Source organism: Gopherus evgoodei, chromosome 3 (genome assembly GCF_007399415.2).
Source record: "Gopherus evgoodei ecotype Sinaloan lineage chromosome 3, rGopEvg1_v1.p, whole genome shotgun sequence".
NCBI classification, from domain to species: Eukaryota; Metazoa; Chordata; order Testudines; family Testudinidae; genus Gopherus; species Gopherus evgoodei.
The window spans coordinates 8,287,281-8,315,032 of NC_044324.1; the positions used below are offsets into that span (position 1 = coordinate 8,287,281).

Genomic DNA, 27,752 nt, shown 5'->3' on the forward strand with positions numbered 1-27,752 from the left:
ACAGGCCTGACAAGGAAAATAACAGAACACCACTGGCCATCCTGTACAGCCCCCAGCTAAAACCTCTCTAGCGCATTATAAACGATCTACAACCTATCCTGGAAAACAATCCCTCACTCTCACAGACCTTGGGAGGCAGGCCAGTCCTCACTTATAGGCAGCCCCCCATCCTGAAGCAAATACTTACCGGCAACTACACACCACACCACAGAAACACTAACCCAGGAACCAATCCCTGCAACAAACCTCGTTGCCTACTCTGTCCCCATATCTACTCTAGCGACACCATCAGAGGACCCAACCACATCACCCACACCATCAGGGGCTTGTTCACCTGCACATCTACCAATGTGATATATGCCATCATTTGCCAGCAATGCCCCCCTGCCATGTACATTGGCCAAACCGGACAGTCTCTACGTAAAAGAATAAATGGACACAAATCGCACATCAGGAATGGTAACATACAAAAGCCAGTAGGAGAACACTTCAATCTTTCTGGACATTTTATAACAGATTTAAAAGTAGCCATACTTGAACAAAAAAACTTCAGAAACAGACTTCAAAGAGAAACTGCAGAACTAAAATTCATGTGCAAATTTAACACCATTAATTTGGGCTTGAATAGGGACTGGGAGTGGCTGGCTCACTACAAAAGCAACTTTACCTCTCCTGGAATTGACACCTCCTCATCTATTATTGGGAGTGAACTACATCCACCCCGATTGTATTGGCCTTGTCAATGCTGGTTCTCCACTTGTGAGGTAACTTCCTTCTCTTCATGTGTCAGTATAATAATACCTGCATCTGTAATTTTCACTCCATGCATCTGAAGAAGTGGGTTTTTTACCCACAAAAGCTTATGCCCAAATAAATCTGTTAGTCTTAAAGGTGCCACCAGACTCCTTGTTGTTTTTATAGATTGACACACACTGCTGATTTCACTCTCATAGCCCTGGTCTACACTGGGGGGCGGGGGAGGGGAAATCGATCTAAGCTACGCAACTTCAGCTACGTGAATAACATAGCTGAGGTCGACGTACTTGGATCGACTTACCGTGGAGTCTTCACTGCAGTGAGTCGACTGCTGCCACTCCCCCGTTGACTCTGCTTGCACCTCTCGCTGCGCTGGAATACAGGAGTTGACGGGAGAGCATTTGGGGGTCAATTTGTCACATCTAGACTAGATGCAATAAATTGATCCCCTCTGGATCGATTGCTACCTGCCAATCAGGCGGGTAGTGAAGACATACCCATAGAGTAACATTGTAAGGCTGGATCCTGCACACATGCACATGCTTAACATTACTACCACAAACAGTTCCATTCACTTCAGTGGGAGTACTACTGATGGGAGTACTCCATGCATCTGAAGAAGTGGGTTTTTACTCACAAAAGCTTATGCCCAAATAAATGTTAGACTTTAAGGTGCCACCAGACTCCTTGTTGTTTTTGTGGATACAGACTAACACGGCTACCCCTCTGATATATGGTAGCTATGGTAATACAAACAAATAATAATAATAGTAAAGGTAAGCATGTGTGTGTTTACAGAACTGGATCCTAAGATTGTAAACTAATTGGTGCAGGACCTGTCTTTCACTATATGTCTGTACAACAGCTGGCTTGGGATGGAAAATACTGTATCCAGAGAAAAGGATGTGAATGGAAAGAGGCAGACTATAATTATCCCATGTTGAAATATGGCCAAGTCCTTGGAACTAACAGCCTGACTCTTATGAAAAATGCAATGACAACAAGTGCACATTACCTCAGTTTTATGTCTCATCTGAAGAGCAACAGCTCCAAAAGGCATAGGGTCCCCACACAACAGGCCGGGTTCTGCCCTTCCTCAGTTACTGCTGTAGAACTGATAGATTAGCTTAGGTCTTAAATGAGACTGCAGCATGCTTGGGGTGGGTACTGTGCCTTACGGGTGCATATAGCCTGCAGCCCACTAAGGCCTCTAGGCGTGTCCCAAGTGCTGAGGTCTCCATTGCGACACTTGCCCTCGCTGATGAAAACACCGCCCTGCTGCTCTCAGCAGAAAGAAACCAGGGGGTGGAGCTGGGAGGCCAGGCCCTCGGCAAAGATGGTGCTCAGGTCAGCTTCAGCGTGCCAGTTCTACGTGTAGAAGCGGAACCAATGAGTGGCAGAGAAAGCCCGGATAGCTTTCTGTGATTGGCCAGCTGTTAGGATTCAAATCGGGGGCTAGGCTGCCGCGCGCAGCCGGGTGGACGCAGACAGTTAGCACCGGCCGGCTGGGTGAGGGATCGTCGCCTCGAGCGTGTGAGGCGGCCAGGGTGAGTAGCGGAGGTACCGGGGTGACTCTGCCGGGCGGGCGTGGGGCCCTCCCGGGTGACGCTGTGGGGGGTGGGGGCGAGTCCCCGCGCTGAGTGACCCTCAGGCTGGTGGGGAGGGATTGCCCCATCGTCTTCTCCCTGTGCCATGGTGACGGGCTCTCCCTCCGGCTGCGGCGCAGCGCCGCGCCACACTTACGCTCCGAGACGTGGAGTTGGTGCCCTTTGGCGGGAACGGTCCGAGCTGGCCCAAAGCAGCCCCCGCGCTCTGTTCCTGGCCCCGTCACCATGGATGGTATTGCGGCCCTGAGGGGACGGGAAGCCCTGGCGCCGGGTGGGCGATGGAGGATGTTGGCGGTGCCCTCGACGCCGTTGGAACATGCCCTAACCTGAATCTTCTTCGTACTGATCCGTCCTCTCCTCATCAGGCAATGATGGATTAACCTCGGGGAGCCTCATGACCAGTAGCTGGGTCCCACAATAGCCGCCTCTGCCCTCAGGCGGGGGTCCTATTTGCAGAGAGCCTTTCTGTTGAACGCCCCTTTGCGTGGTGGGCATTGCTATATTGCTGGTAGGGGAAGATAGTTGTGTTTTGGACGTCCCAGAGTGAACCTGTAACTGTCAACAGGATGTTTAGGATGCACTAGAGTAGAAGCATCCTAGTGTTTGGGTCTCTTTCTCTAGAGGCCTAATTGAAATTCTATTAGATCCTTGTTTATCCTAAATAAACTTGTAGCTCTTTCAGTGGGATTCTAATGACTCTTTTAGATACACTCCTCTTACTTAGAGGCATCTTTGCAATTGACATTGTAAATGTATGATAAGGCTTAAATTAGACCTTTTGGATCTCTACCTTGTGTAGGGAAAGAGAGAGTGATTTATAGTCTGGAAGAGGCACTTCCCTTTTAACTGTGGAACAGAAAAGTTGCCTAGCATGGTCTGTGGTAGTTTGTTTTAAGGACATGGATTACCTTGAAATGAGCCTGGGAGAGATCTAAAATTAATTTTGACTCCTTAGTTAGGACTGCTTGGCTTCCATTTTCTGTCTCATGTTTAGGTCTGAAAATCCATGAAAGCACTATGAATACCATATTTTAGGAAGATGCCTGGGTGCTTGATGCTTTAAATACACTGTACATATCAACCCTTCTAAAATGTTGTTTTGCATTTTCACTTCTGCAGATTCTTCTGTCATCCCATATTGTCTATTGTATTTTTAAATGTTTAAAATTCTTCATTCATTCTTCTCTAAGCCTGGATTTTTATACCTTTAGACAATAACTTGGTGAATGTAGACTTTAAGTGGCACTGCTCATGCAGCTATACTTAGTATGTGCTGCCTACATGCTTTTTAGGTGCTGAGGTAAAAGGCATTTAACCAGCTCAAGAACACTGTTGTTCCTCTTGAAGTTAGTACATCTCTACCCCGATATAATGCTGTCTTCGGGAGCCAAAAACTCTTACTACATTATAGGTGAAACCACGTTATATCGAACTTGCTTCGCTCTGCTGGAGCTTGCAACTCTGCCCCCCCAGAGCGCTGTTTTATCATGTTATATCCGAATTCGTGTTATACTGGGGTAGAGGTGTAATTGTATGGAGGAGGAACAGTTAAATTTTGTAACGGTTAACTTACCCATGCAGTCAATCTTTGTAGCCTACCAAACTTTCTTTCATAAACATCTTACATATGAATAGGAATAGAGTACAATCAAGGTTGTATTAGCTGTTTAAGGTAGTCCCATGGATTTCAGTGGGACTGCTCCTGTGAGCAAGGAAACAGGATTTAGACTGTTAGGGTTCTGTTATGGTGGAATGGGTATCTACTTACACTTTAAGAATGCAGCTCCCATAGATGTACTGCAGGGCTTACTAGTATACCTTTATGTTATCCCATAAGTGTTACTGGTGAGAGAACTGCAGAGTGAAGCACTAAGCACTGATGCTGAGAACAGGAATGTTAAAATATGTCATTGTCCAGTGGTGGACTTATTAGTTCTTCTCTACTGAGAACAATCCTCTACCTGCGGAAATGGTAGGCTTGCCAACTAATGAGATGACTGCAAAGTTCCAAGAGGTGCTTGAGACACTGTTGGCTAAATAAGAAGGCTTCAGATGGTTTTGCAAAGCTGGCACTGATTGGTTAGTGATGAGGTAATGTTTTTTTTACTGCAAGAGTGCTCACTTCTGTGAGTAAACACATTGCCACCTACATCCTATTACATAAACCTTGGAACATGGGGACTTGAATTCTGAGGTTCTGTTAGGGCTGACTAGCAACATGTCTGTCAGGTGAGGTATATATAAATGGCATCACTGTTAAGTGGGGAGCCTGTAGAAGACAAACAGATGATAGGATGGCAAAGAAAATAAGCACACACAGCCAAGGTCAGTCCCACCACCAGCTAGATGACAGGATATTGTACGTAGGAACATAGCTAGCCTGGGCTTAGCAGAGGAAAAAGCCATGGACAGGAATGACTAGTGGTGTTGTACTGCTTCCTGTGTCTGTGAAAAGCAACAAGGAGTCATGTGGCACCTCATAGACTAACAGAAGTATTGGAGCTTAAGCTTTCGTGGGTGAATACCCACTTCATCAGATGCAAGAAGGTGTGAGTCTGTTTTTGAGGTTTTTTGTTGAAGAATTGCCACTTTTAAGTCTGTTGTTGAGCGTCAAGGGTGATTGAAGGGCTCTCCTATTGGTTTTTTAATGTTACAATTCTTGATGTCTGTCTGACTTGTGTCCATTTATCTTTTTGCATAGAGATCGTCCGGTTTGGCCAATGTATATGGCAGAAGGGCATTGCTGGCAAATGATGGCATATATCACATTGGTAGATGTGCAGGTGAACGAGCCCCTGATGGTGTGGCTGATGTGGTTATGTCCTATGATGGTGTCTCTTGAATAGATATGCGAACAGAGTTGGCAATGGGGTTTGTGTTTTTTTTGTTGTAGTGTGTAGTTGCTGATGAGTATTTGCTTCTGGCTGGGAGGCCAGTCCTCACTTACAGACAGCCTATCTCCCAAGGTCTGTGAGAGTGAGGGATCGTCCTTCAGGATAGGTTGTAGATCATTGATTATGTGCTGGAGAGGTTTTAATTGGTGACTGTAGGTGATGCTTTCTTTGTTGGGTCTGTCCTGTGGTAGGTGACTTCTCCCTGGACACTCAATAACAGACTTAAAAGTGGCAATTCTTCAACAAAAAAACTTCAAAAACACACACTCACCTTCTTGTCTCCTGTTGGAAATGGGCAACATCCACTTTGATTGCGTTGGCTTCGTTAGCACTACAAAAGTAATTTTCCCTCTCTTGATATTCACCCCTTCCTGTCAACTGTTGAAAATTGGCCACTTCCACTTTAATTCCATTGGCCTCGTTAGTACTGAACCCCACTTGGTAAGGCAACTCCCATCTTTTCATATGCTGTGATTATATATATATATATATACACACTGCTTACTGCATTTGTCACTCAATGCATCTGATGAAGTGGGTTTTAGCCCACGAAAGCTTATGCCCAAATAAATTTGTTAGTCTCTAAGGTGCCACAAGGACTCCTCATTGTTCTTATGGTTAAGAAGTTTTTCCTGAGTTTTAATCTAAATTTACTATGCCGTAGGTTGAACCTATTGCATCTTGTCCTGTCCTCTGTGGCAAGAGAGAACTTTTTTCCATCTTTTTTTTTATGGCAGCCTTTCAAGTATCTGAAGACCGCTATCATGTCTCTCCCAATCTCCTCTTTTCCAAACTAAACATACTCAGTTCTTTCAGTCTTTGCTCATATGGCTTGCATCCTGTCTCTTTGATCATCTTTGTGGGTCGCCTCTGGATCCTTTCCAGTTTGTCTACATCCTTTCTATACATTAAAGACCAAAATTGGATGCAGTACTCAAGCTGAGGCCTAACCAGCGCTGAGTACAGTGGTATTATCACCTCCTGTGACTTGCATGCTATGCCTCTGTTAATGCAACCTAAAAATAAATAACAAATAACATATGGAGATATACCTATCTCATAGCACTGGAAGGGACCTTGAAGGTCGAGTCCAGTCCCCTGCCTTTACTAGCAGGACCAAGTACTGATTTTGCCCCAGATCCCTAAATGGCCCTCAAGGATTGAACTCACAACCCTGGGTTTAGCAGGCCAATGCTCAAACCACTGAGCTATACCTTCCCCTAAAATTGCATTATGCAACGTCATCACATTGCTGACTCCTGTTGAGGTTGTGATCCACCATAACTCCCAGATGCTTCTCAGCAGTGCTGCTGCCATGTCAGTTATCCCCCGTTCTCTATTTGTGCATTTGTTTTTTCTTCCCTAAGTGTAACATCTTACATTTATCTTTGTTGAATTTCATTTTGTTGTCTGTAGCCCTGTTCTCCAATTTATCAAGATCCCTCTGAATTTTAGCTGTATCCTCCAAAATGCTGTTAACCTCTCCAGCTTTGTGACATCTGCAAATTTGATCAGTATGTTCTGTATTCCTGTATCCAAATAATTAATAAAGATGTTAAATAACATCAGACCCAGAACAGATCTCTGTGGAACCTCACTGGAGACCTCCCTCCAGTCTGACACAATTCCATCAATAATTACTCTTTGTTTGCGGTTGTTTAACCAATTCTGTATCTACTTAATGGTAGTTCCACTGAGCCTGCATTTTTCCAACTTACTTATCAGAATGTCATGTGGGACTGTGTCAAAAGCCTTGCTGAAGTCCAGGTATATGGTTTTGAGAATCAGTCCACTAGAAAGCATTTAGAAACAATTCTGCTATTATATTACCCTTCCCTTACCCTTACTAAGAACATTTTCATGAAAATTAGATCTCTGAGGATTCATCTGCTTCTGATGCTGGCTTGATATCTGAACTTGTAATTCAGATCCAGTCCTCGCAAAGCCTTACTCCTGTAACAAATATTACTTGCTAATAAGGCTTTGCTGCACTGTACCACTGGTTTGACATCAGTCATGATGAAACTAACAGAATTAAGTGGGAGAACATATGAATATTTAAAAACTGATGTCCCCCTTTCTTTTCGATGTCCCTACTAATGAAGAGTATAGAGTGAAAGAACAGAAATATAGAATAGCATTCTTGCAGTAGAATTTTTCTTCTATGAGGCATCAGATCTCTAAAGAGTTTGAATTTTCCTTGCTGAATGGGATTAAGCATGCCTGTTCACAGTGCCTTATATGTGAGCTGCTTTTACCCTTCTAATTATGGAGGTGGTGTTGTGTAGCTTGCATACCAAGACATACTACTATGTAATCATCTGCCTGTACTTGGTATTAACATATTAGCCAGAGTTCTCATAAGCATTCCAGCAAAAACTTGCATTAGAGAAGTAATTGCTGCACTGCTGAAATAGCAATTTCTGTATTAATCACTGCTGTGATGTAATTGGTACTGCCATGGCCAGCATTTTAAAAGATCTTTTCAATAAGAATAATAATTTTAAAAAACTAAGCAAAATCCAAATCTACCCAAAGATCTCCCAAGAATGTTTGTTTTATTTTTTTACGTATGTAGCTCTGAAACTGTAGGGATAATGGTGTCCTGTGAACAGTTATATTACTCCTAGGCTGGAATTGGAACAATATCGTATACCCTCAAAATAATAAATTGGCAAGAAATCCCTGATTGTCTTGTTGGGATATGAGACCCTACAGTATATTGCAAGTTACTGAAGTATTGGTGTGTTTACGTGGTTGGAAAATGTATTGCTTCTGTACAAAGCTGTCTTGACCATCTTCAGTTCATGGGAACACCTTTTCTTCCAAGAACAAGATGAGAAACATACAGCTCTATGAAACTGCATTCTTGAGAGACTTTTGTGTTTGGCTGCAAATGTTAAGTCAGAGACTTTTGAACACAAGTTTGTCTTAGGCTGGCAATGACTTCTGTGTCTGGAGGAGTGGAAAAATCTGGATAGATCACTTTAACTCTCTTGACTTCTTGGCAGGAAGATGGAGACTGCAATGCTGAACTTACGGAATCTGTTTGACCAGCTCATGCGCCAGTCAGAATTTCTAAATGAAGGAAATGAATACCGTAAGTCATGTCACAGTTAACTCGTGGATGTGGTTCAGTGTAGGAATTGACAACTGCTAGCTCATTTCGACTTCAGCCCTGTGTACTAAAGAGACCACCGATGGCTTTGTAAGTAGTGGTGCTTTTCCAGGTACATAGATTTGGGAGCAAACTTGGTTTATTTGCTCTGACTGGACTCTTGAAGTGAGCAGTTGAACTTCTGGGATGAATGCATCATGCTTGTAGCATCCTGATTTTCTTGCACATGGAATTTCAAATTTGGAGTTTGTAAGGTGTAAGTGTGTGTGTGTGAGAAGCTAATTAGTACCAAAGGAGGGGGTGAAAACCTTAGAGGGGTCCAACACTTAACTTTCTTCGACATGGGCCCAAGGAGAGTCCATACGATCTGGGACAAACGGCTTACATAAATAGCCGGGGGGGAAACACTGAAGGCAAACTTGTGAAATCTCGTCTTGCTGTAACTTTGCAGGGTGGAACAATTATATTCCCCTTAGGGCAGTGTTAAACAGCTAAAGGAAATTGGCTTTATACAAGTGCTGATTTTGAAAGTGAAATTATCCAGCTGAATAGAGTTGCAGCTCCAGACATTTATAATACTAATCTACATCTACTGGAGCATATTACAGCAGATACTTTCAATAGCAGATTCAGTTGTCTTTCTTGTGTACTAAGCTGTGACCATAACACAGTCTGTCTTCATGTTATTTTAATAGCAGTAGTATTGGCCTGATGTATGACAACATGCCAGGAATGTCATCTTTTTCTTTCAGCTGATTTAGAATAACATGAAACCTGGGGAGTGATTATCTTTTATTGAATCTCCTTTACATACTAGGGACTGAGTGGCCAGTAAAACATGAATCCATGATTCTGGTATTGGGGACTGATGTAATTGCTGGGGAGATCAACTAGACCAGTGGTCACCAACTGGTCAATTGCGATGGACTGGTTGATCCTAAAGGATCTCCCAGTTGATCATGATCTCCAGCGGCAGCGCAGTGTAGCTGTGGCTAAGGCAGACTCCCTGCTTACCCTGGCCCCACACCGCTCCTGGAAGCTGGCAATGCGGCCCCAGAGGCAGGGGGGTCTCCCTCTGCATGCTGCTCCTGCCTGCAAGCACCACCCCTGCAGCTCCCATTGTCTGGGGGAGCTGTGGGAGCGGTGCTTGCAGAGAAGAGCAGTGCGATGAGCCATGTGCTTCCTGCCTACTCCCCACCCGCAGGGATCAGAGGGTGCATTGGCCCCTTCCGGGAGCAATGTGGGGCTGGGGTGGGCAGGGAGCTTGCCTTAGTCTTGCTGCGCCCGCCGCTGACCCAGATTCACCGGAGGTAAGTGCTGCCTGGTGGGAGGCTGCACCTCAACCCCCATCCCTGAACTCCCTCCTGCACCCAAATCCCCTACCCTGAGCTGTCTTCCAGAACCAGCACCCCATGCCCCCTTCTGCATCCCATGCCCCCTCCTGCATTCCAACACTCTGCCCCAGTCCAGAGCCCACTCCTGCACCCAAACTCCCTCCTAGAGCTTGCACCCTTCACCCCCTCCTGTACCCCAACCCCCTGCCCCAGCCTGGTGAAAGTGAGCGAGGAGGGGTGGGGGAGTGAGCAGGGCGGGGCCTCAGGGAAGGGGCAGGGTAGATCCTGGGTTACCCTTAGATTCAGAAAGTGATCCTGCATGTAAAAAGTTGGGAGACCACTGAGCTAGCCCCTGGGCTCTTCTGCAGACTTTCTCTTCAGCTGGGTTTGCCAACAGGTCAGCTGATCTGTTATCTTTACTTGAAGGCAATTATTAATGGAAGGTTTCTTCCTACATAAAGGAGGCGATGCTGTATTTCTTCTGCTTCCATTCTTTACTGTTAAGACTAAGCATCCTCTTCCCAGAGTTTATCCAGTTGGCAAAGAACTTTGAAGAGTTCCGAAAGAAGTGGCAGAAGGCAGATCATGAGCTGGCCAGGTACAAGGATCTTCTGATGAAAACAGAAACTGAGCGTAGTGCACTAGATGTGAAGCTGAAACATGCTCGCAATCAGGTAGATGTGGAGATCAAGCGAAGACAGCGAGCTGAAGCAGACTGTGAGAAGCTGGTGGGTATCATGTTACCTGTGATGTGACTCCTGTATGGAACAGGCTTTTCCTCAATTCCATAGAGATTCATCTAAATAGTTTTTCTGTGCTATAGATAAGTCCACTCAGATAAGGATCTGGAAATTTACAAGAGAGACCTCTTTGTAAATGTGTTGGCACAAAAATATTAATTCCTGTAGTATATTTAATAGCTATACATGGCTCCCACAGTACCATTACTCTCAAATATAACAAAATGGAAGACTCCACTGATTTTAATGACACTGGGCAATAGGAGACGGCACATGGGGCACCTTCATCTGATTATAATATTAGGAATGTTCAGTGTGGTTCTATGACTGCTTGAGTTCATTCAAAGCTACGTGCAACTCTTGTGGGAGTTTAATGAGCCTGATAGGAACTCTTTTCACTCTCCTGATCTCAGGTAGAGAGGATGTAGACAGCCTACCACAAATGGCATGTGTGAGGCAGGAATGGAGAGAAATACTATATTACATGGATTTGCGGAGAGCCACAAAACCATGACTTCTTGCATCACTGCAGCATTGTGAGACATCAACAAATTCCAGGGAACTCTATTGGGAATCTTGTGACTTTCTGTAAGGCCTTTTGCTGCAGTGGCTCTCTAGCTCTTTAGGGTTTAGTAACTATAGACATTTATAACTGTGCAGGTAGGAATTGAAGCGTATGGGCAAGACTAGTACAGAGTTTAATTCATCCTAATGTATTGTTTGGAAGATTCCATATTGGCTTCCTCAGCAGACTGGAATTGTTCAACACTATGTAATCTTTTTGTGCATTTCTCAGCAGTCTAAAAAGGTCTAAGCTACTTGAATTTTTGGAAGACAATAAGTGGCACCTAATAAGACATCAATAATTGTTTTCTGTTGCAAGAGAGTATAGCCTTCATTTGAATAGTGGTTTAATTCAGAAGAATCTCACTGCTGCTACTTAAATTGAGTTTACCTGTTTGAAGCTGGGACACCAGGTTCTGCTTTATGGGCTTTTAATATGCTGCCCCAGGTGAATTTTCCTGTTTTGCTTTCTTTGTCCCTTTGTCTAATTCCCGCTCTTTTATCTGTATAAATAAGACTGTTTGGGCCTTGCATGGCCACTCACATATTCTGAATGTTATTGGCGGAGCGCTGCCCTAATAAACAGAGTGGTCTGACAAATTGTGAGTCCTGATTCTAACTTTGACACAAACTTCCTCAAAGCCTACCTGCACTAGCTGTATTAAATGTCTTATGGTCTGTCTGTCTCCCATAAATCTGAAGTGAAGCTTTCTCCCCTAGCTACTACTGATGTTTTCCACTTTACAGGAGCGGCAGATCCAACTGATTCGAGAGCTGCTGATGTGTGATGCATCGGGCAGTATTCACCTAAGTGAAGAACAGAAATCTGCCCTGGCCTTCCTTAACAGGCCTCAACTTTCTACTGGGGGTTCTGGGAACAGAAGGTAGGGAAGGTAGCAACCTGACCATTAGGGAAACAACTGATTAGCACAAATACTTAAACTCTTGAATATCTGAGTCTATAGTAGAGGTTTTTGACTTGTCCTTTGCAATACCCCAAAGCTACTAGCTTTTTTCTCCTGTGATCCTGTATTCCAGAGTGTTTCACATGACCTCTTCCTCAAAGCGATCTAATGTATAACATACATTACTTTAGTTTGAAAAATTTGAAACTTTAACCGTTCTTATTGAAAGCTATAAGAATTGCATATTTCTCACTAAATTTAATTAAAGCAGGTAATAACATTTGGATTTTTGGGGGGCAATAGATTTTTTTTTATGAAATCTTTGGTTCTGTAGAATATTTGTATTTGGTATCTGAATTTTTTTTGTCTTGGGGCTCCATTGTTTTAGGAGACTACTATTGCCACCAGAACTTTGTGTGTGGGTTGAGGAATATAAAAGCATAGTACAATGCAGCTTTGTTGAAACCACTCAGTTTTTTCCACTCCAGCTATAATCCCACTACTTGTGAAAGATTTTCCTTTAATATAGCTGTGCTAAACTACTTGTCAATAACTAAGCCTGCATATCAATAATAAACTTAAGGTGAAACAGCAGCTCAGAAATACTTCTCCCAGCCACTGACCTGGCTCCAGAGAGCTACTGTATTTATCATTGTTTGTTTACCAAGGATTATGTGAGCTGAATACAGATTTGGGGGATGGTGGGAGAAGGGAATTTGGGATTTGTTGTGGATAACTAAATGAAAGCTGATACACATTGAACAGAGATTGTCAAAAATAAACAAAATGTTAGGGAATATAAGGAATGGGACAGAAAATATTTCAGTGCCATTATATAAATCAGTGACATGATCTCATCTGGATTACTGTATTCAGTCTCAAAGATATAGCAGAAATAAGGGAGTTCAGAGAGGCACTAAAATGATTTTTGTAATGGAAGACTTCTCTTTGAAAGGATATGGAAGACTTCTCTTTGAGAGGATATAAAAAACTTGTAACTACTTAGAGAAGGGATGGATAGATACAAAATAATGCTCTAAAAATGTAAATTAGGTATTCCTATTTATCCTTTCTCACAATGCAATTGGCATTCCATGAAACTGAAAGCAAGTTTTAAAACTGACCATGGGAAATTTCTTAACACATGACAAATTAACCTATGGGATTCATTGCCACAAGATATCACCAAGGCCAAAGAAAAATTACCCTATATAGGGAATAAGCACAGTTACAGTAGTATATTGTATTCGAGAATGGATGTAAACCTTCATGCTTCAGGACATAAACCAACCATGAACTGATGAGGATTAGGAAGATTCTTCCTTTCTGGGACAGGATATTCCATAACTGTCCACTGTGGGGTTTCTTTCTTTCTTTCTTCCTCTGAATGAGCTGACACTAACCACTGTCAGAGTAGATGCTAAACTAGACAGACCACTGATCTCATCTGATGCGGTTGTTCTTAATTTCTTGTTTTACAATCATAGAAATATGGGGCTAGAAAGGACCTTGAGGTCATCTCATCCAGGCCCCATGCTGAGGCTGGACGAAGCACACCTAAATTATCCCTGACCAGTATTTGTCTAACTTGTTCTTAAAACCTCCAATGATGGTGATTCAAAGCCCTCCCTTGAAAACCTTTTCCAGAACTTAACTATCTTTATCATTAGAAAGTTTCTCCTAATATCTAACCTAGATCTCCCTTACTGCAGATTAAGCCCATTAGTACTTGTCCGACATTCATTGGATATGAAGAACAGTTGATCACCATCCTCTTTATCATCCCTTAACATATTTGAAGACTATTATTCCACCCTCAGTTGTCTTCTCCCAAAAGTAAACATACCCAGTGTTTTTAATCTTTCCCAATATGTCAGGTTTTCTAAACCTTTCATCATTTTTGTTTCTGTTTTCTGGACTCTCTCTCGTCTTAACTGAGTTGGTAGTTAAATAGTCTTGGCTAGGTTTTGAATTTAATACCACAAAACTGCAAATTACATGGGGGTAGGAAAGTAGAAGAAAGTCACTCTTCTGTGCTTGTCTGACAGGCTGCAGTCAAAAAGAACTTGTATATTGATTTATGAAGGAATTTAGCTTTGCAATCAGAAGAGGTAGAAGCTTTATGTGGCAGGGAGGAGGAAGAGAGAAGGCTTGTGATTTGGGAATACAACAAAATACTGACATGCTAAATCTGGGTTATTCCTACTCCATGGATTTTGGTTTCCCCTAGTAAATCGCAAATGGCAGTCCAGCAGTTTGTGAATCTGCACTCTTATTTATACTGCATTAATGCTACATTCATAGCATCAAGGTCTTGCCTTGTTCCAAACTGGAATACATAGCTATTGCCTGGTCAGTAAACTTGCCCTGGAATCATGAAGTCAACTGGAAATGAAACCCACAAACTAATAGGCTTTTTACTTTACTTCTTAGACTTTCAACAATAGATGAATCTGGCTCAATTCTATCAGACATCAGCTTTGACAAGACTGACGAGTCATTGGTAATGTAACTCCAATCTTTGAGAATTATCTATTTTCACTCCCTATATTGCTGTTTCAGCAGCGCAGTGGCAAAATCAACCATAAAAAACACTGCACTGCTAAGCAAAATTAAATATGTCCTTATATGTTGATTCTCCTGACAGAGCCATGATATGAGTGTTCTAATTTTGCATCCGTGTGGGGGTGCATGATACCACAAGATTGGTTTTATAGTCTCTGGTTACCATTCTGTCTACAGGAACCCAGTACTGTGCTGTTATAACTAGGGATTCATGTCTGGTGTGGAATGGCAAAAAAACCTAATTGGCTTCAAGACTGAGCTTGTTAAGTTTATGGAGGGAATGATATGATGAGATGGCCTACACTGGTATGTAGTGATCTGCAGCTGCTAGCAGCATATATCTCCAATGGCTGGTAATGGGACACTAGATAGGGAGGCCTCTGAATTACTACAGAGAATTCTTTCCCAGGTGTCCAGCTGGTGTGTCTTGCTTACATGATCAGGGTCTAACTCGGACGAGGGCCATATTAGATTTTTGAAGGGGCTTCGTGGGCTGAAGCGACTGTGAGAGAAATTAAATATATGCAAATATGCAAAATCATTAAACAGCACTACTGTGTCAGTGTTGCATTAATTCTAAATCAGGTATAGAAGCTAATCGATGCAGGTACTATGAAATCACACAAAATATTTGTCAATATATTAAAAATCATTTCACACTTTTATTTTATTTCTAAAAACTCACATTTGTATCATACAAATACTGTTTGGTTCTATTAGTGCTGTACTTAAAATTTAACTATTATGAAAGTGTTAATTTCCGTCTTCTTTACTCCATTTATTGGAGATGTAATTAAGCATCTGGCTTGTGTTTTTACTCTAAGGCAGGGTCTGTGCCAGCTCGGCTGCAGCAGCAACTCTCCTAAGTTGGCTCCCCTTTTGGGGGGGACACTGGCTCCTGGGGACTCTCACCCCTCTGCACAGCTCAGCTGAGCTACATGCCCTCTACCCCCTCCCCCCCCGCACGTGAGCTGCTGCCAGCAGCCCCTCCCCCTGCCTGCTAGGTGTGCCTACTCAGCTGCAGCCTGTCTATTTGCTTCTCCCTGTACCTATTCGGCTGCAGCAACGATTCTCCCCTAAGTTGGCTCCCCTTTTGGGGGGACACTGGTTCCTGGGGGCACTCACTCCTCTACACAGCTCAGCTGTGCTGCCGCCCTGTGTGAACTGCTGCTGGCAACCCCTTCGCCTGCCTGCTCTGCATGCCTGTTGGCTTCTCCCCTGTTGGTTGGAGGGCTGGACAAATGGAAGCCCCGGGCCAGATCTGGCCTGCGGATGTAGTTTGGAGACCCCTGGTCTAACGGATCGCCATATTTGGGATTGGGAAGGAATTTTCACTTGGGTCAGATTGGCAGTGACCCTAGGGGGGGTTTGCCTTCCTCTAGCATGGGGCACTGATCACTTGCAGGTTTAAACTAGTGTAAATGGTGGATTCTCTGTAACTTGAAGCAGCAAAGTGTCCTGTGGCACCCTGTAGACTAACAGACGTATTGGAGCATGAGCTTTCGTGGGTGAATACCCACTTTGTCGGATACCCACGAAAGCTAATGCTCTAATACGTCTGTTAGTCTATAAGGTGCCACAGGACTCTTTGCTGCTTTTACAGATCCAGACTAACATGGCTACCCCTCTGATACTTGTAACTTGAAGGCTTTAAAACATGATTTGGGGACTTCAGTAACTCAGCCTGAGGTTGGGGTCTATTACAGGAATGTGTGGGTGAGGTTCAGTGGCCTGCAATATGCAGGAGATCAGACTAGATGATCATGATGATCCCTTCTGACCTTAATCTATGAGTCGGAGTTTTAGTCGTTCCAGCATGAAATGTAAAGGGAGTAGCAAGTGTACGAAATGACTAATGAGGGGTGGAGGTGGTGGTAGAGGCCAGTGAGAATTCTGAACCTCTGTTTTTATCCCTGCTATCAGAATCTGAATGAGCACAGAGGTGAGGGAACTGCAGGGAAGCTGACTTCCTTTGTTATAAGCCTCCAGAAATCACGAATGGAGCCAGAGGAAACACTAGATTCATATCTGGATGATGTTAAGATCAACATGTATTATATTTGTCCTAAGCTCGCTGGTCCACCGTCCTTTAAAACGGATTTAACGAAAGATATGGCTAGAGTCTGGAAAGTATCTGCAGTATGCTAACACAATACTTTTTCCTACCTATAGGATTGGGATTCCTCTTTAGTGAAGGCTGTCAGACTGAAGAAAAGAGAGAAACGGGTATGTTACATTCTTTTCCGTTAAGTGGTTGGAGCAGTCAGGAGTAACAATAGGTAGCACTGTGGCTACATGTGGTAGTTCAGCTATTATAATAGACTCTTTGATCTGGTGGTCACTGTCCAAGCTCAGTCATATCAGACCACCCAGAAATGCACTCTAACATGCACCATGGGCAAGAGATGGAAGGCGTCTTCTAACTTAGTTTATAGAACTGGACTACCTAGATGAATAAATCCTTAATTTTTTGCATCCAAAAATTCAGCACTGTTGTGTGGATTCTGATGAAAAGTTTGGAAGTAACTTTCACTTGTCAGCTGTAGATGATGAAGTGAATTCCCACATCCCATGCTACACTCACCTGCATCTTACAAGCAGAAAGTTACTTGGAGTGAAGCTTCTTGGTGGACTTGCTGTATCTTTCTAGTAACATGAAACTAGTAATAAGAGGAAATTAAAGATAGGTGTTCCCATAATAAAAGTAGGCTCAGGATTTGTCCTACTACCCTGCAGTCAGCATGTGGGGTGGGCAGGGAAGAGGGACCAAACCATCAGAAGAGATAGCTGTCTTATTGGGGAAAGATTTGGTATTTGCTTCCTGTTTTCCAACAGCACTCCCATTCCTCATATTGAAGAGGGAAAATTCCTTCCCCTGAAGGTCTTGGTGGTAGAGCATTCAGTTGGTCAGTCAAACTTCTTGGGAAGATCGTGTGCTGAACCATTTCTACTGGTCAGTTAGGCTGCCTTATTGCACAAGTCTTCATGTCCTTACTAAATAGAAATCATTATGGACTTCAATATCTGCAAATGCTGCAGTGGAATTTACCCCAACCCTTCAGGAAATGTGGTGTGATGCTCTAGGGTTGATGCCCCCAATCTTGTTTAACACACATTTTTATTTTCAGCGTTCTTCCAGACAGTTCATAGAAGGCCCCCCAGGTCCTTTAAAAAAAAACCCGATCAATTGGTTCCACAGTGGACCAGGTATGTGAACCCAGCTGAGTTTGTGTGCATCTTAAAATCTCTTGTCAGAGGTGGCTGTATTTGTGTAGCCCCCAAATGCAGTAGGATACTCTGTGAAACTAGAGCTAATATAACAGTTTCACAGGACAGCAACTCATGGAGTCACAGCTAATGCCAGTCACATATTTTGGAAATTATCTTCCTTTTCTATCCCTCTGGTGTCTGACACAAAATTAAATCAGACATATGATTAAGTTGTACACGTTAATGCAATATATGTGATCTTCTGGGGCCAATAAAAGCTAAATATCCCTTTCCATATCATTTTGCCATCACTAACCATACAGCTCTTTCATTTCAGGGAAACGAGTCTATAGTTGCAAAAACGACACTTATGGTCCCTAATGATGGCGGCCCAATTGAAGCTATCTCCACTATTCAAACTATACCGTATCATCTCAGAAGCCGGAGGAAGACAGGTAGGTATATGTATGTCTGCGTGCTGTCCCTTATCCTGGTTTTAATGCACAATGCTGTCACTTGTCACTAAGTTTCATGAATCTTTATTTGCCTGTGTCTGCAGACACTGAAACAAATGGGGATGATCATGTTGAAAAGTTATTTTGAAAAAGGGTAGTCTGAGGGATCTTAATGGCTATTAGTAAAGTTAACAGCAAAGACCAGACCTTGTTTGCTGGACCACACTTCACAATGACCAACTTCACAATAAACAAACTAGGCACACACAGTTTTTCTCTGCCATCTCTTTATTTGTTAAATATAACTGGGCTAGTAAGTGTTAACATATAGGTGAGGAGGATGGAAACACAATTCCAAGAAAATCTTTGTTCCCTCCACCTGCTGCCTCCCATTTCTCCTATAATTAGCATTAAACAGGTATCTTGAAAGCTAGTAATCAAATAATAGTCTCTCTCAGGTAGCCTAATCCTGGCTTTTGGGGAAACTCTCTAAATTTAGCTTGTTCTTTACAAAAAAAAATATAAACATTTCTTTGAAGGTTGGATTACAGAATGATCTTTAAATAGGATCGAGGCAAAAGAAAAAACCAAACAGGGGCATTTTCCTTTCAGACCCTCTGAAACAGACCATAGTTATTTCTAGTCCAGAGAAAATCAAAATGAAAGACAAAAGCCAAACTTCTTGCTTTTAGCCTTCTCTTCCTGGCCATCTCCAAATAAATGACTCTAACCGCTAAAAAGTCTCTTTCATAAATCTTCTGTATGGAGGTATTCTGATAAATCTAACACGAAGTGCGTGTGTGTGTGTGTGCGGGGGGGGGGGGGGGGGCTTCTAGCATTGCTTTTATATATTCATAAGCAAAGTAATTGCTCAAAGAAGTTTGGTATACTAGAGTGATTAGAAGTACACAATGCGTATCCAATATAAGAACTATGTGCCTGTATTAATGCTTATGTGGTAGCACTTATTCTCTCAGTTAACCCAAGATGTGCTGCTCCTGGGCAATAATAATTGAAGCATGTTGCCCTAATTCTCTGATTTTAATTGCTTTCAAAAGTAATATGGCTTTGCTTTCAGTTTTAACACACTAATGCACCATACTTTTTGCTTGGCTTTGGAAAGCATGTCTGCCAGAATGATTGCCTGTGAGGTAGATAGGAACACAAAACTGTATAATTAACCATTAATTGCCAGTTGTATCTTGTAACAGCCTCTGCTGGTTGCACTACCTTTAGCATAACACAGATGCTAGGTGCAACTGGCAGTACTTGTTAGGTCATGGATATCCCTCAGTCATTCATAATAATTTCCTGCCAGTTCCAAGACACTTGACTCAATCATTATATAGTCTTTATACTGAAAACAGAAGGCTGGAAAATTATTCTACAGATCTCTCTCTGTCTCTTTCAGCCAGTTTACAACCCTGGAATAGTGACTCAAGCTTGGGCAGTAGGCAGCTGGAATCCAGATCTGAAACTGATGGATCTAACACTCCTCAGAGCAATGGGGGGATGAGGCTGCACGAATTTGTATCGAAGACGGTATGTGTACTGGCAGTCCTGAAAGAGATTCACGGGACATACTGCTGTACATCCCTCTGAGTGCGGGCTAGTGCACAGTGTCAGTTATCCAATCTGGTGTTGGCAGTTTCAGCTCTGAACTCTGACCCTGAGTCCTCATGCAGGCAGAGCCGTCCCTTGGGTACGGCAAATCGGGGTGAGGAGGTGAGGTGAGAGATGGGCAAGCGGGGTGGACAGATGAGTGGCGGGGGGAGGGCATGGAGGAGCCCCCTACCAGAACCGACCCCTCCCGTCAGCACCACCTCCTCCCTCTCACTGCTTGCTGCGGATCAGATGTTTAGTGGTGTCAGGAGGCGCTGGGAGGGACACGGGAGGAGCAAGGGCACAGCATGCTCGGGGAGGAGGTGGAACTGGGTGGGAAAGGGGTGGGAGTGGAAAGAAGCAGGGTGGGGGTGAGGCCTTGGGGGAAGGGGTGGAGTGGGGATGGGGCCTGGGCAGAGCAAAGGGGGGGTGAGAAGCATCCCCTGGTAGATAGGCACCAAGTTTCTAATGTCCCAGGCCCCGCACCACCGCTGGGGACTGCCCTGTGTGCAGGCATATATCTTTGTTAGCTCCTGGTGTGAAACATCTTGCACGGCTATGCTGAAGTTTAACAGCTGACAATTCAGCCCTTGAGATCCAGAGTTTAGACTTCCCATGCATGTCCCAATGACTGTAAGAGATGTCATGATGGTTGGAACTAAGATGATCAGGGTTTACTAGAAGCAGAATCACCAACCATTGACAAGGGCTTATTTAACTCCCAACCCTGTTATTCTGTCACAATGGTATCTGTGCTTTGCCATCAATATAGAACAAGAAACTCATTCAATATACCCGTGCAGCTAAACTGTATCTATTGTTTTGTTGCATTATTACCACTTCCTCACACACAGGCTCTTTATTACCAGGTTATCAAACCAGAGTCATGCGTTCCATGTGGAAAGCGGATAAAGTTTGGGAAACTGTCCCTGAAGTGCAGGGACTGCCGTGTGGTGACTCACCCAGAATGTCGGGACCGCTGTCCCCTTCCCTGCATCCCAACATTAACAGGCACTCCTGTCAGAACTGGAGAGGTATGGCTTTATGTGAAATGAGCTTTAAATCCTGTCGCTGCCACAGCAAATGAGCTAATGCCTATTTGGGAGAACTAGACCTTGCTTAAGGACTCCAGGAATCTTATATACTGGTTAACTTGTTGCTGCATTATGTGGATTGTCTGCTTTATTACAGATCTAATAGATATACATAAATGAGACTGTTAAATAAAGCCAAGAATAGTAGGAATGTGGTTTTTTTGGAGGGTGGAGAATTGTATGTGGTGACTCTGAAAGTATGTGGTGGAGGCATTTTGTTCTGATTTTACAAGTAGTCACAGAAACTATTTCTGGCTGTGCTTGTATCTTGTTTCCAGTGCAGCCTTGTCTGTCAACTGAAGTTATTGGCAAAGTTATTTTGCTTAAATTGGAACCTTAAGATGCTTTCAGGTTGGTGAATGATGGCACAGCTAATCTTGTCCTTAGGAATCTCTTGCTTGTTTTAGGCTAGATCCCTCTTTTTTGACCACTTACAGTAGTACTCGTTCCCATTGTCTAAACATTTCTAGTGAACTTAAGATCTTGATATCTAGGTGCCAGAGCTATCTGCTTTATTAAATGGTAATATTACTTGCCCTCCTTTCCCTTCATATCTGCTGCATGGTCCATTTTCCACTGGCCTGTGAAGCAGGAGTCTTTTGCCTGAGCCTCTCGTGTATGATAACTCCACAGGTGCAACATGTCTTAAGTTAAACTCAGTTCTTGGCTCTCCATTGCCTATAGAGTAAGACTGTTGTATGAAGGACTTCTGGATAGATACTGTTTTAGCTCTCTACAGGAGCACATAGTATTTGTCCTCTCTTTGTGCCCATGGCACCTACCTCTGTCGGTCTGGGGAATGAGAATCTAGTGACTGCTCCTAAGCCTAGATCTGTTGGGATCTCCTGAGCACTTCCAGTGTCCTGAAACTTATAAATGTCAGTGTTGCAAAATCAGTCTCTTCCTTCTTATAGGGGACACTGGTGGACTTTGTGCCCATGACTCCGCCAATGATTCCTTCCATTGTAGTGCATTGTGTGAATGAAATTGAGCAACGAGGGCTACGTGAGGTAAGAATTACCTGAAATCAGTGGGGGTACTAGTGAAACAAATTTGGCTGTGATGTTAGAGCCACAGTTGGTTAATCTGAGGATCTCTTGTTTATGATGCTGTAGATATACACAGTGCTGTTCAACACATGAGTCATGATGAGCAAGTTACAGTCCCTACTCAAGAGATCTCACAGTTCACAATGGGGGCAGGAGACTGTTTTTACTGAAGAATCTAGACTTTGCCTTCTCAAGATGTTTGGGCAGGTGAAGTCCTAACTTTCGGCATTGCTCTGTAACAGACAGGCCTATACCGAATTTCTGGCTGTGACCGGACAGTAAAAGAGCTGAAGGAGAAGTTCCTTCGAGGGAAGACTGTGCCCCTGCTCAGCAAAGTGGATGATATCCATGCCATCTGTGGCCTTCTTAAAGACTTCCTGCGCAACCTAAAGGAACCCATTCTCACATTCCGGCTAAACAAGACTTTTATGGAGGCAGCAGGTGAGGCGAGCCAAATGCCATTGGCAGCTGTAGTGCCTGAGGGTCCATTCTTAGACAGATCCATCTGAATTGGCAATCCTTCTTGGGTGTGAATGTATTGGCAGTACTGGGTATACTGTAGAGAGATCTTCCTTCCTACCATAGATCTGCTTCTACAACACTGCCTGATGTTAACTTTGTTATAGTGAAGTATCTCATCCAGGTCTTTGAAAAACTTTCTCTGATAAGTAATCTGCCTTCCAGCTGCAGCTGTCTCATTCTGTGGATATTATCATGTAGGCTCTAACATTAGGAGGATACTCACTCTCTAGATCCCATATTTTTAGATTAATCCTTAAATAATCCCAGTTTTTTATTTTTGGAATTAATCAATAGTTTTGGTAGTCAGTATCCTGTTCAGGAATGATGCACAAGTTTCGTGCAGTCTTGAAGCTATTGAACATTTTTACAGAAAATCTTTGAAATCCGTGTCCAACAGAGAGCTAACAATACTTACAGTGCTGTTCACCAGAAGATTTCAAAGCATTTTACGCACATTAAGCCTCGTAACACAAAACCTCTCAGACACTGGTATTAGCCCCGTTTTAGATGAGGAAACCAGAGCACAGGTCTTTAAATGACCTTGCCCAAGGTTAGATAGTATCAGTGTTAGAATTAGAACTCAGGAGCATGGGACCCAGAATCTTAACACCCTCCAGCACTGTGATGGAACATACTGCTGTCTGAGGAAAATGATCCTACAGGCCTCTCTAATCACTTTCTTTTTTTATTTAAAGAAATTCTGGATGAAGACAACAGTGTGGCTGCCATGTACCAGGCTGTTGGTGAACTCCCTCAGGCTAACAGAGATACACTCGCTTTCCTCATGATTCACCTTCAGAGGTGGGTTCAGCCAAGTTAGGAGTTCTGGAAATGGGGGAAAAAGAGATGATGCTGTAGTTCTGTTTCTACAGGCTCACACTGGTGGTTGAGTGACAGGGGAGTCTTTACCTGGGACTATTTGCAAATTCAGATATAATTGACATCAGCTCACATTATCAGGGTTTTCTGTCTGAGTAAATTTTGTTCGCAATGTCCTTTTTCTTTCTTTCTTGTCTAGAGTGGCTCAGAGCCCAGACACTAAAATGGACATCACCAACCTTTCCAAAGTCTTCGGACCGACAATAGTTGCCCATGCTGTGCCAGATCCTGACCCCATGACACTCTTGCAGGACACTAAACGACAACCCAAGGTAGGTGATTAGTAATGACACCTGGTAGAATGTTGATGTGAGACACATGAAGTGTCCTGTTAAAGAATCAGATTATACTGGCATCTGGTGCTGTTGTCCTCTGGCTCATCTGATACCACTTTTAGGCTGAATGAGTTGTAAGTTTCTGGTATGGTGGGGAATTGTGTGCTAAAGTGTGTTTCTGTAGGTGGTAGAGCGGCTGCTGTCACTGCCAGTGGAATACTGGAGCCAGTTCATGATGGTGGAGCAAGAAAACATTGACCCAGCGCATATAATTGAAAACTCCAATGCCTATTCCACTCCCCGAACACCAGATGTTAAAGGTAGCCCTGGAATGTTGCTCTATCAGATCTTCAACTATGGCCAAACATCCACTTTAAAACAATGACCTCAGATCAGTCTTTTGTTAGATTGTGTTGGAACAGGCTTGCCAAACTGTGTAACTCCTCCTCCTCTTCCACCCTCCAGTTACCATACCGCCTTTGACACTGATGGTCATGGCTCTTTATCCCTGATATGGCATTTCAAGTGCTGTAGCCAAGTTGGTTCCAGGATAATAGGAAAAACAAGTGGGGTAAGGTAATATCTTGTGTTGGACCAACTAGTGAAAGAGACGAGCTTTCGAACTACACAGTGTAGCTTGAAAGCTTGTCTCTTTCACTAACAGAAGTTGGTCCGACAAAAGACATGCTCACCCATCTTGTCTCTCTAATGGCATTTCAAAACAGGCATTCTTTCGTCTGTTTTACCCACCTCCCAGCCTCAGGAGGAGTATTGCTTTTTCACACCGAGGACATCATTTTGCTCTTAGTCCCCAGCCTAAGCCTAACTGTTAGCATTCACCTTGATAACCAAGCATCTGTAACACCTGCTGCCTTTAGTGCTGTAAGTCTGAACGTCAAGTTACAAAGAAGCTTTTAAAGAGTTAAATATCTATCTGCGGCATCATCAATTGGTGCAATATTACAAGGGCATTTGGGGGGGAATGGGGAGGGAAGTAGCTTATGACAGGAAAGACAAGCTTCTCTCAAACTTCAGCAAACCTTGTGGAATACTAACACATTTTTACATACAAAGTGTACTAAGCAGTGACTCCTGCTTCCCTTAGCTTTGCTGTTGTGCCTCTATTTTTATAGAACATATCGGGCCAGTTTTTCTGCTGTTTTCACTTGTGTAAATCTGGAGTCCCACCACTGACTTCAGCAAAGTTGCCCTGATTTACCATATGGCAAAGAGGCAAAATATAATCCCATTACCTTAGTTTAAGAAGAAACATTGTATGTCAGTTATGTGCCTGTTCTAATGACTCTTGCTTCCTCTGTCGGAAGTGAGCATGCTGGGTCCTCTCACTACTCCAGAACAGCAACTGACAAAGACTCCTTCATCTAGCTCCCTGTCCCAGAAGGTCCGATCTACGCTCAGCAAGACTACCCCGAAGTAAGTGGCACTGCATACTTTGGGATAGTAAAATCAAATGCTAAGGCCATGTCTACGCTAGAGAACTTACAGCCACACAGCTATATCAATGCAGCAGTGCTGCTGTAAGATTGATTGTGTAGCCGCTCTATGCTGATGAGAGGGACCTCTCCTGTTAGCACAATAAAACCACCTCCTCAAGCGGTGGTAGCTATGTCGGCAGGAGAAGCTGTTCACACCAGAGCATCTCTCGGTGTAACATATGTTGTTCAGGGAGGTGCTTTTTTTCACATCCCTGAGTGACATAAGTTATACCAGCAAAAGTGGTAGTGTAGACATGGCCTTAATCTGAGCTACTGTCTCAGTCCAAATAATATCATGCACTATATTTTACTGTTTATATATCCCAATAAACTAAAGGTTGCAATAGGGTTTTGTGGACAGTATGAGTCTGGGAAGCAAGAAACTTTGGCCTTTAGGGGATAATACCTATCTCATGATTACAGAGCATTCATTGAGTATTGCACAGTGCTTGGTGTTTGTGTTTTTTTTATAAGAGACTAATCAACTGCTTACTGGGGTGGAGAGGGGCACTACTCCATGAGAGGGGTGGAATATATATATGGCGGAGAACTAAAGTGGTTGAGAAAGTTGCCGGGCCTTGGATCTGCCCTTCCTCAATGCAAATTTCATAACAGTAGGGGGCTCCATGAAAGCCACCTGCCTTTCATCCATGCTCCTTTATAGCTCTTAATGTAGCTGGCCAGAGGGGCAGCTTGTGTACAAGTCCAAGCTTCTCTCCCTAGCTTCCATGGCACTCAGTTAAACAGAATGCCTGTACTTCAGACTCCTAGGAACCAACAAAAGGCAGTCCCATCATAAGTAGTATGTGACCTTGTGAGCAGGGAGGGGGGACCACAAACAAATCAAAATTAAAAAGGAGTGTGAAAAAAGCACAGGATGGTGAATAAAGATAATGGCACTGTACATGTGAAGGTGCTAATTCACCAGCCCATCACAAGGAGGTGCTCTAATGGCAGGGCTAGGAATTATTGCTTTACAACAGATCCTTATCTCTGTTTAATTAGATTTGGGAGCAAAAGCAAGTCTGCAACCAGCCTTGGACGCCAGGGATACTTCTTTGCCTCTCCTATGCTGAAGTAAAATGAACCTGCAGATTCAGCCGTTTTATAACGTTTACAGCCCACATATGCATGACTACAATAAAGGACTAACTGCCCTTCACTACTCTCAGCAGCCTGTGTACTAGGGTATAATCTTATTACTTTTGTTTTTAGCTTAATTGAGACTTTTAATCAAGAGTTTTATTGTGCAATGTATTTTATTAAATATTTAGTGCCATATTGCATCTAGCATTAGTGAGTAAACTCACTGGCAAGATCTAGTCAGTATGTTAGGGCAAATTGCCAGAAAAATATTTTAATTTGAAAATATATATCTTTCAATGGGAAGCTGGCCTCCATCTGTTTAAGAGCACCTTATTGGAGTTCCATTTAAACACTTTTTGAAAACTATAAGGCACCATTTTGCACCAGGAGGAATCCTATCTTGTTCCAAGAGAACTGCCATAATCCTTGGGGAATGAGTGCTGATCCTGTGTATTGGGAAGCAGTGAATGCTGAGAAACACTTGTTCTTCCTTTTGGAAGTCTATTTTTAGTGAAGCCAGTGTCTTTAAAAAGTGAGAACTCTTAAAACTTGATCATGTGAAAAATTACAAAAACCAGTGTTCCATAATGTGCCTAAATCCGACATAAGTCTTGAGACTTATTTGTGTATTTTATAAAGTGGCTCAGCCTGTAAATATGTTACTGAAGTTTGCATCTATCTTCAGTACAGGCCAGTAATTTTGGCCTCTGCTTCTACAAAAGCTAGTTTGGTTTGTTGTTAATGAGTTGCCACTTGGTATGTGACTTATACAGCAGAATTACATTAAAAATATCTGCTGTCTGTAAAGAACAGTTTTATAAATCAGACTGTCGGCAGATACTAGCACAAAGAATTATTGGATTGGTACTGTGGGTGCTTTAAAAAATAGTATTACCTTTCTTGATTTTGGGATGGATATGTTTGTTAATGACAATTTTCCAAATTCCAGGATATGAGATAGAATGCTAATTTACCTAGCCCAGTGTTCCACCAGAAGACTTGTTAAACATGTACCAATACTTGTAAACATGACTTCTCTGTATTAAGTTCCTGGAAACTGTACTGACTTCTGCCTGTAAGAATCATGTACAGTTGGTATATCTGAAAAAAGTAAAATCACACTTTTCTAATGAGGCCCAGGCTGCTTTGTATTTTGGCTAATGCATTTCCCTTATTTGTGTGTTTAACATGGCATGTTTCAGACCAAAGTTCATGCTAGGCCTGAGATTCTCTCCACGCTTTCTTTCTTTCTGCTGCTGCCCCCCACAGCAACCTCCCAAAAAAGACTTCCCTCCCACCTCCTTTGAAATACTTCATGAGCCAGAACAGTCCAGGAAACAAATATTTTCACCTTGCTTGCTCAGGACAGTTGATCACTGTTGGATGTGATCCGATATATCAATGACTGTAGTATGAAGGTAGGTAAAGAAATAGATTTTCTGAGTCAGCAGAGACTAGAAATAATCAGGTAACACAACTTGAGGGAGAAGAGAAGTCTATGGACTTGTAGGTGAGGGGAGAGGCCCCCACAATCTTCTAAGTGGCAGGAGATCATCTTGTCCTCCATTGCCTATTACAGGCTCCCCTAAACTTCAGGGGTG

The 27,752-nt window shown here is 43.1% G+C and overlaps 2 protein-coding genes across 2 annotated transcripts in view; one reads left to right on the forward strand and one right to left on the reverse strand.

Annotated features, from left to right (window-relative positions):
- ASIC1 (acid sensing ion channel subunit 1) overlaps positions 1-2,019 on the reverse strand; it is a 177,788-nt gene extending 175,769 nt beyond the window's left edge. The window contains exon 1 of the mRNA XM_030554922.1: positions 1,772-2,019. The gene's annotated coding sequence lies outside the window, so the exon portion shown is untranslated. The remainder of the gene's footprint in view (positions 1-1,771) is intronic.
- A 74-nt stretch (positions 2,020-2,093) lies between these two features.
- On the forward strand, positions 2,094-27,273 carry RACGAP1 (Rac GTPase activating protein 1). Its single transcript, XM_030554919.1, is given in 18 exon segments — positions 2,094-2,303; positions 8,273-8,357; positions 10,235-10,437; positions 11,761-11,897; positions 14,352-14,421; positions 16,656-16,709; positions 17,612-17,653; positions 17,655-17,690; positions 18,031-18,148; positions 19,560-19,690; positions 20,620-20,784; positions 21,759-21,854; positions 22,136-22,334; positions 23,111-23,216; positions 23,434-23,566; positions 23,754-23,889; positions 24,895-25,003; positions 26,071-27,273. Coding segments are annotated over 17 exon segments (1,896 nt in total). The 5' UTR covers positions 2,094-2,303; the 3' UTR covers positions 26,147-27,273.
- Positions 27,274-27,752: the final 479 nt, after the last annotated feature.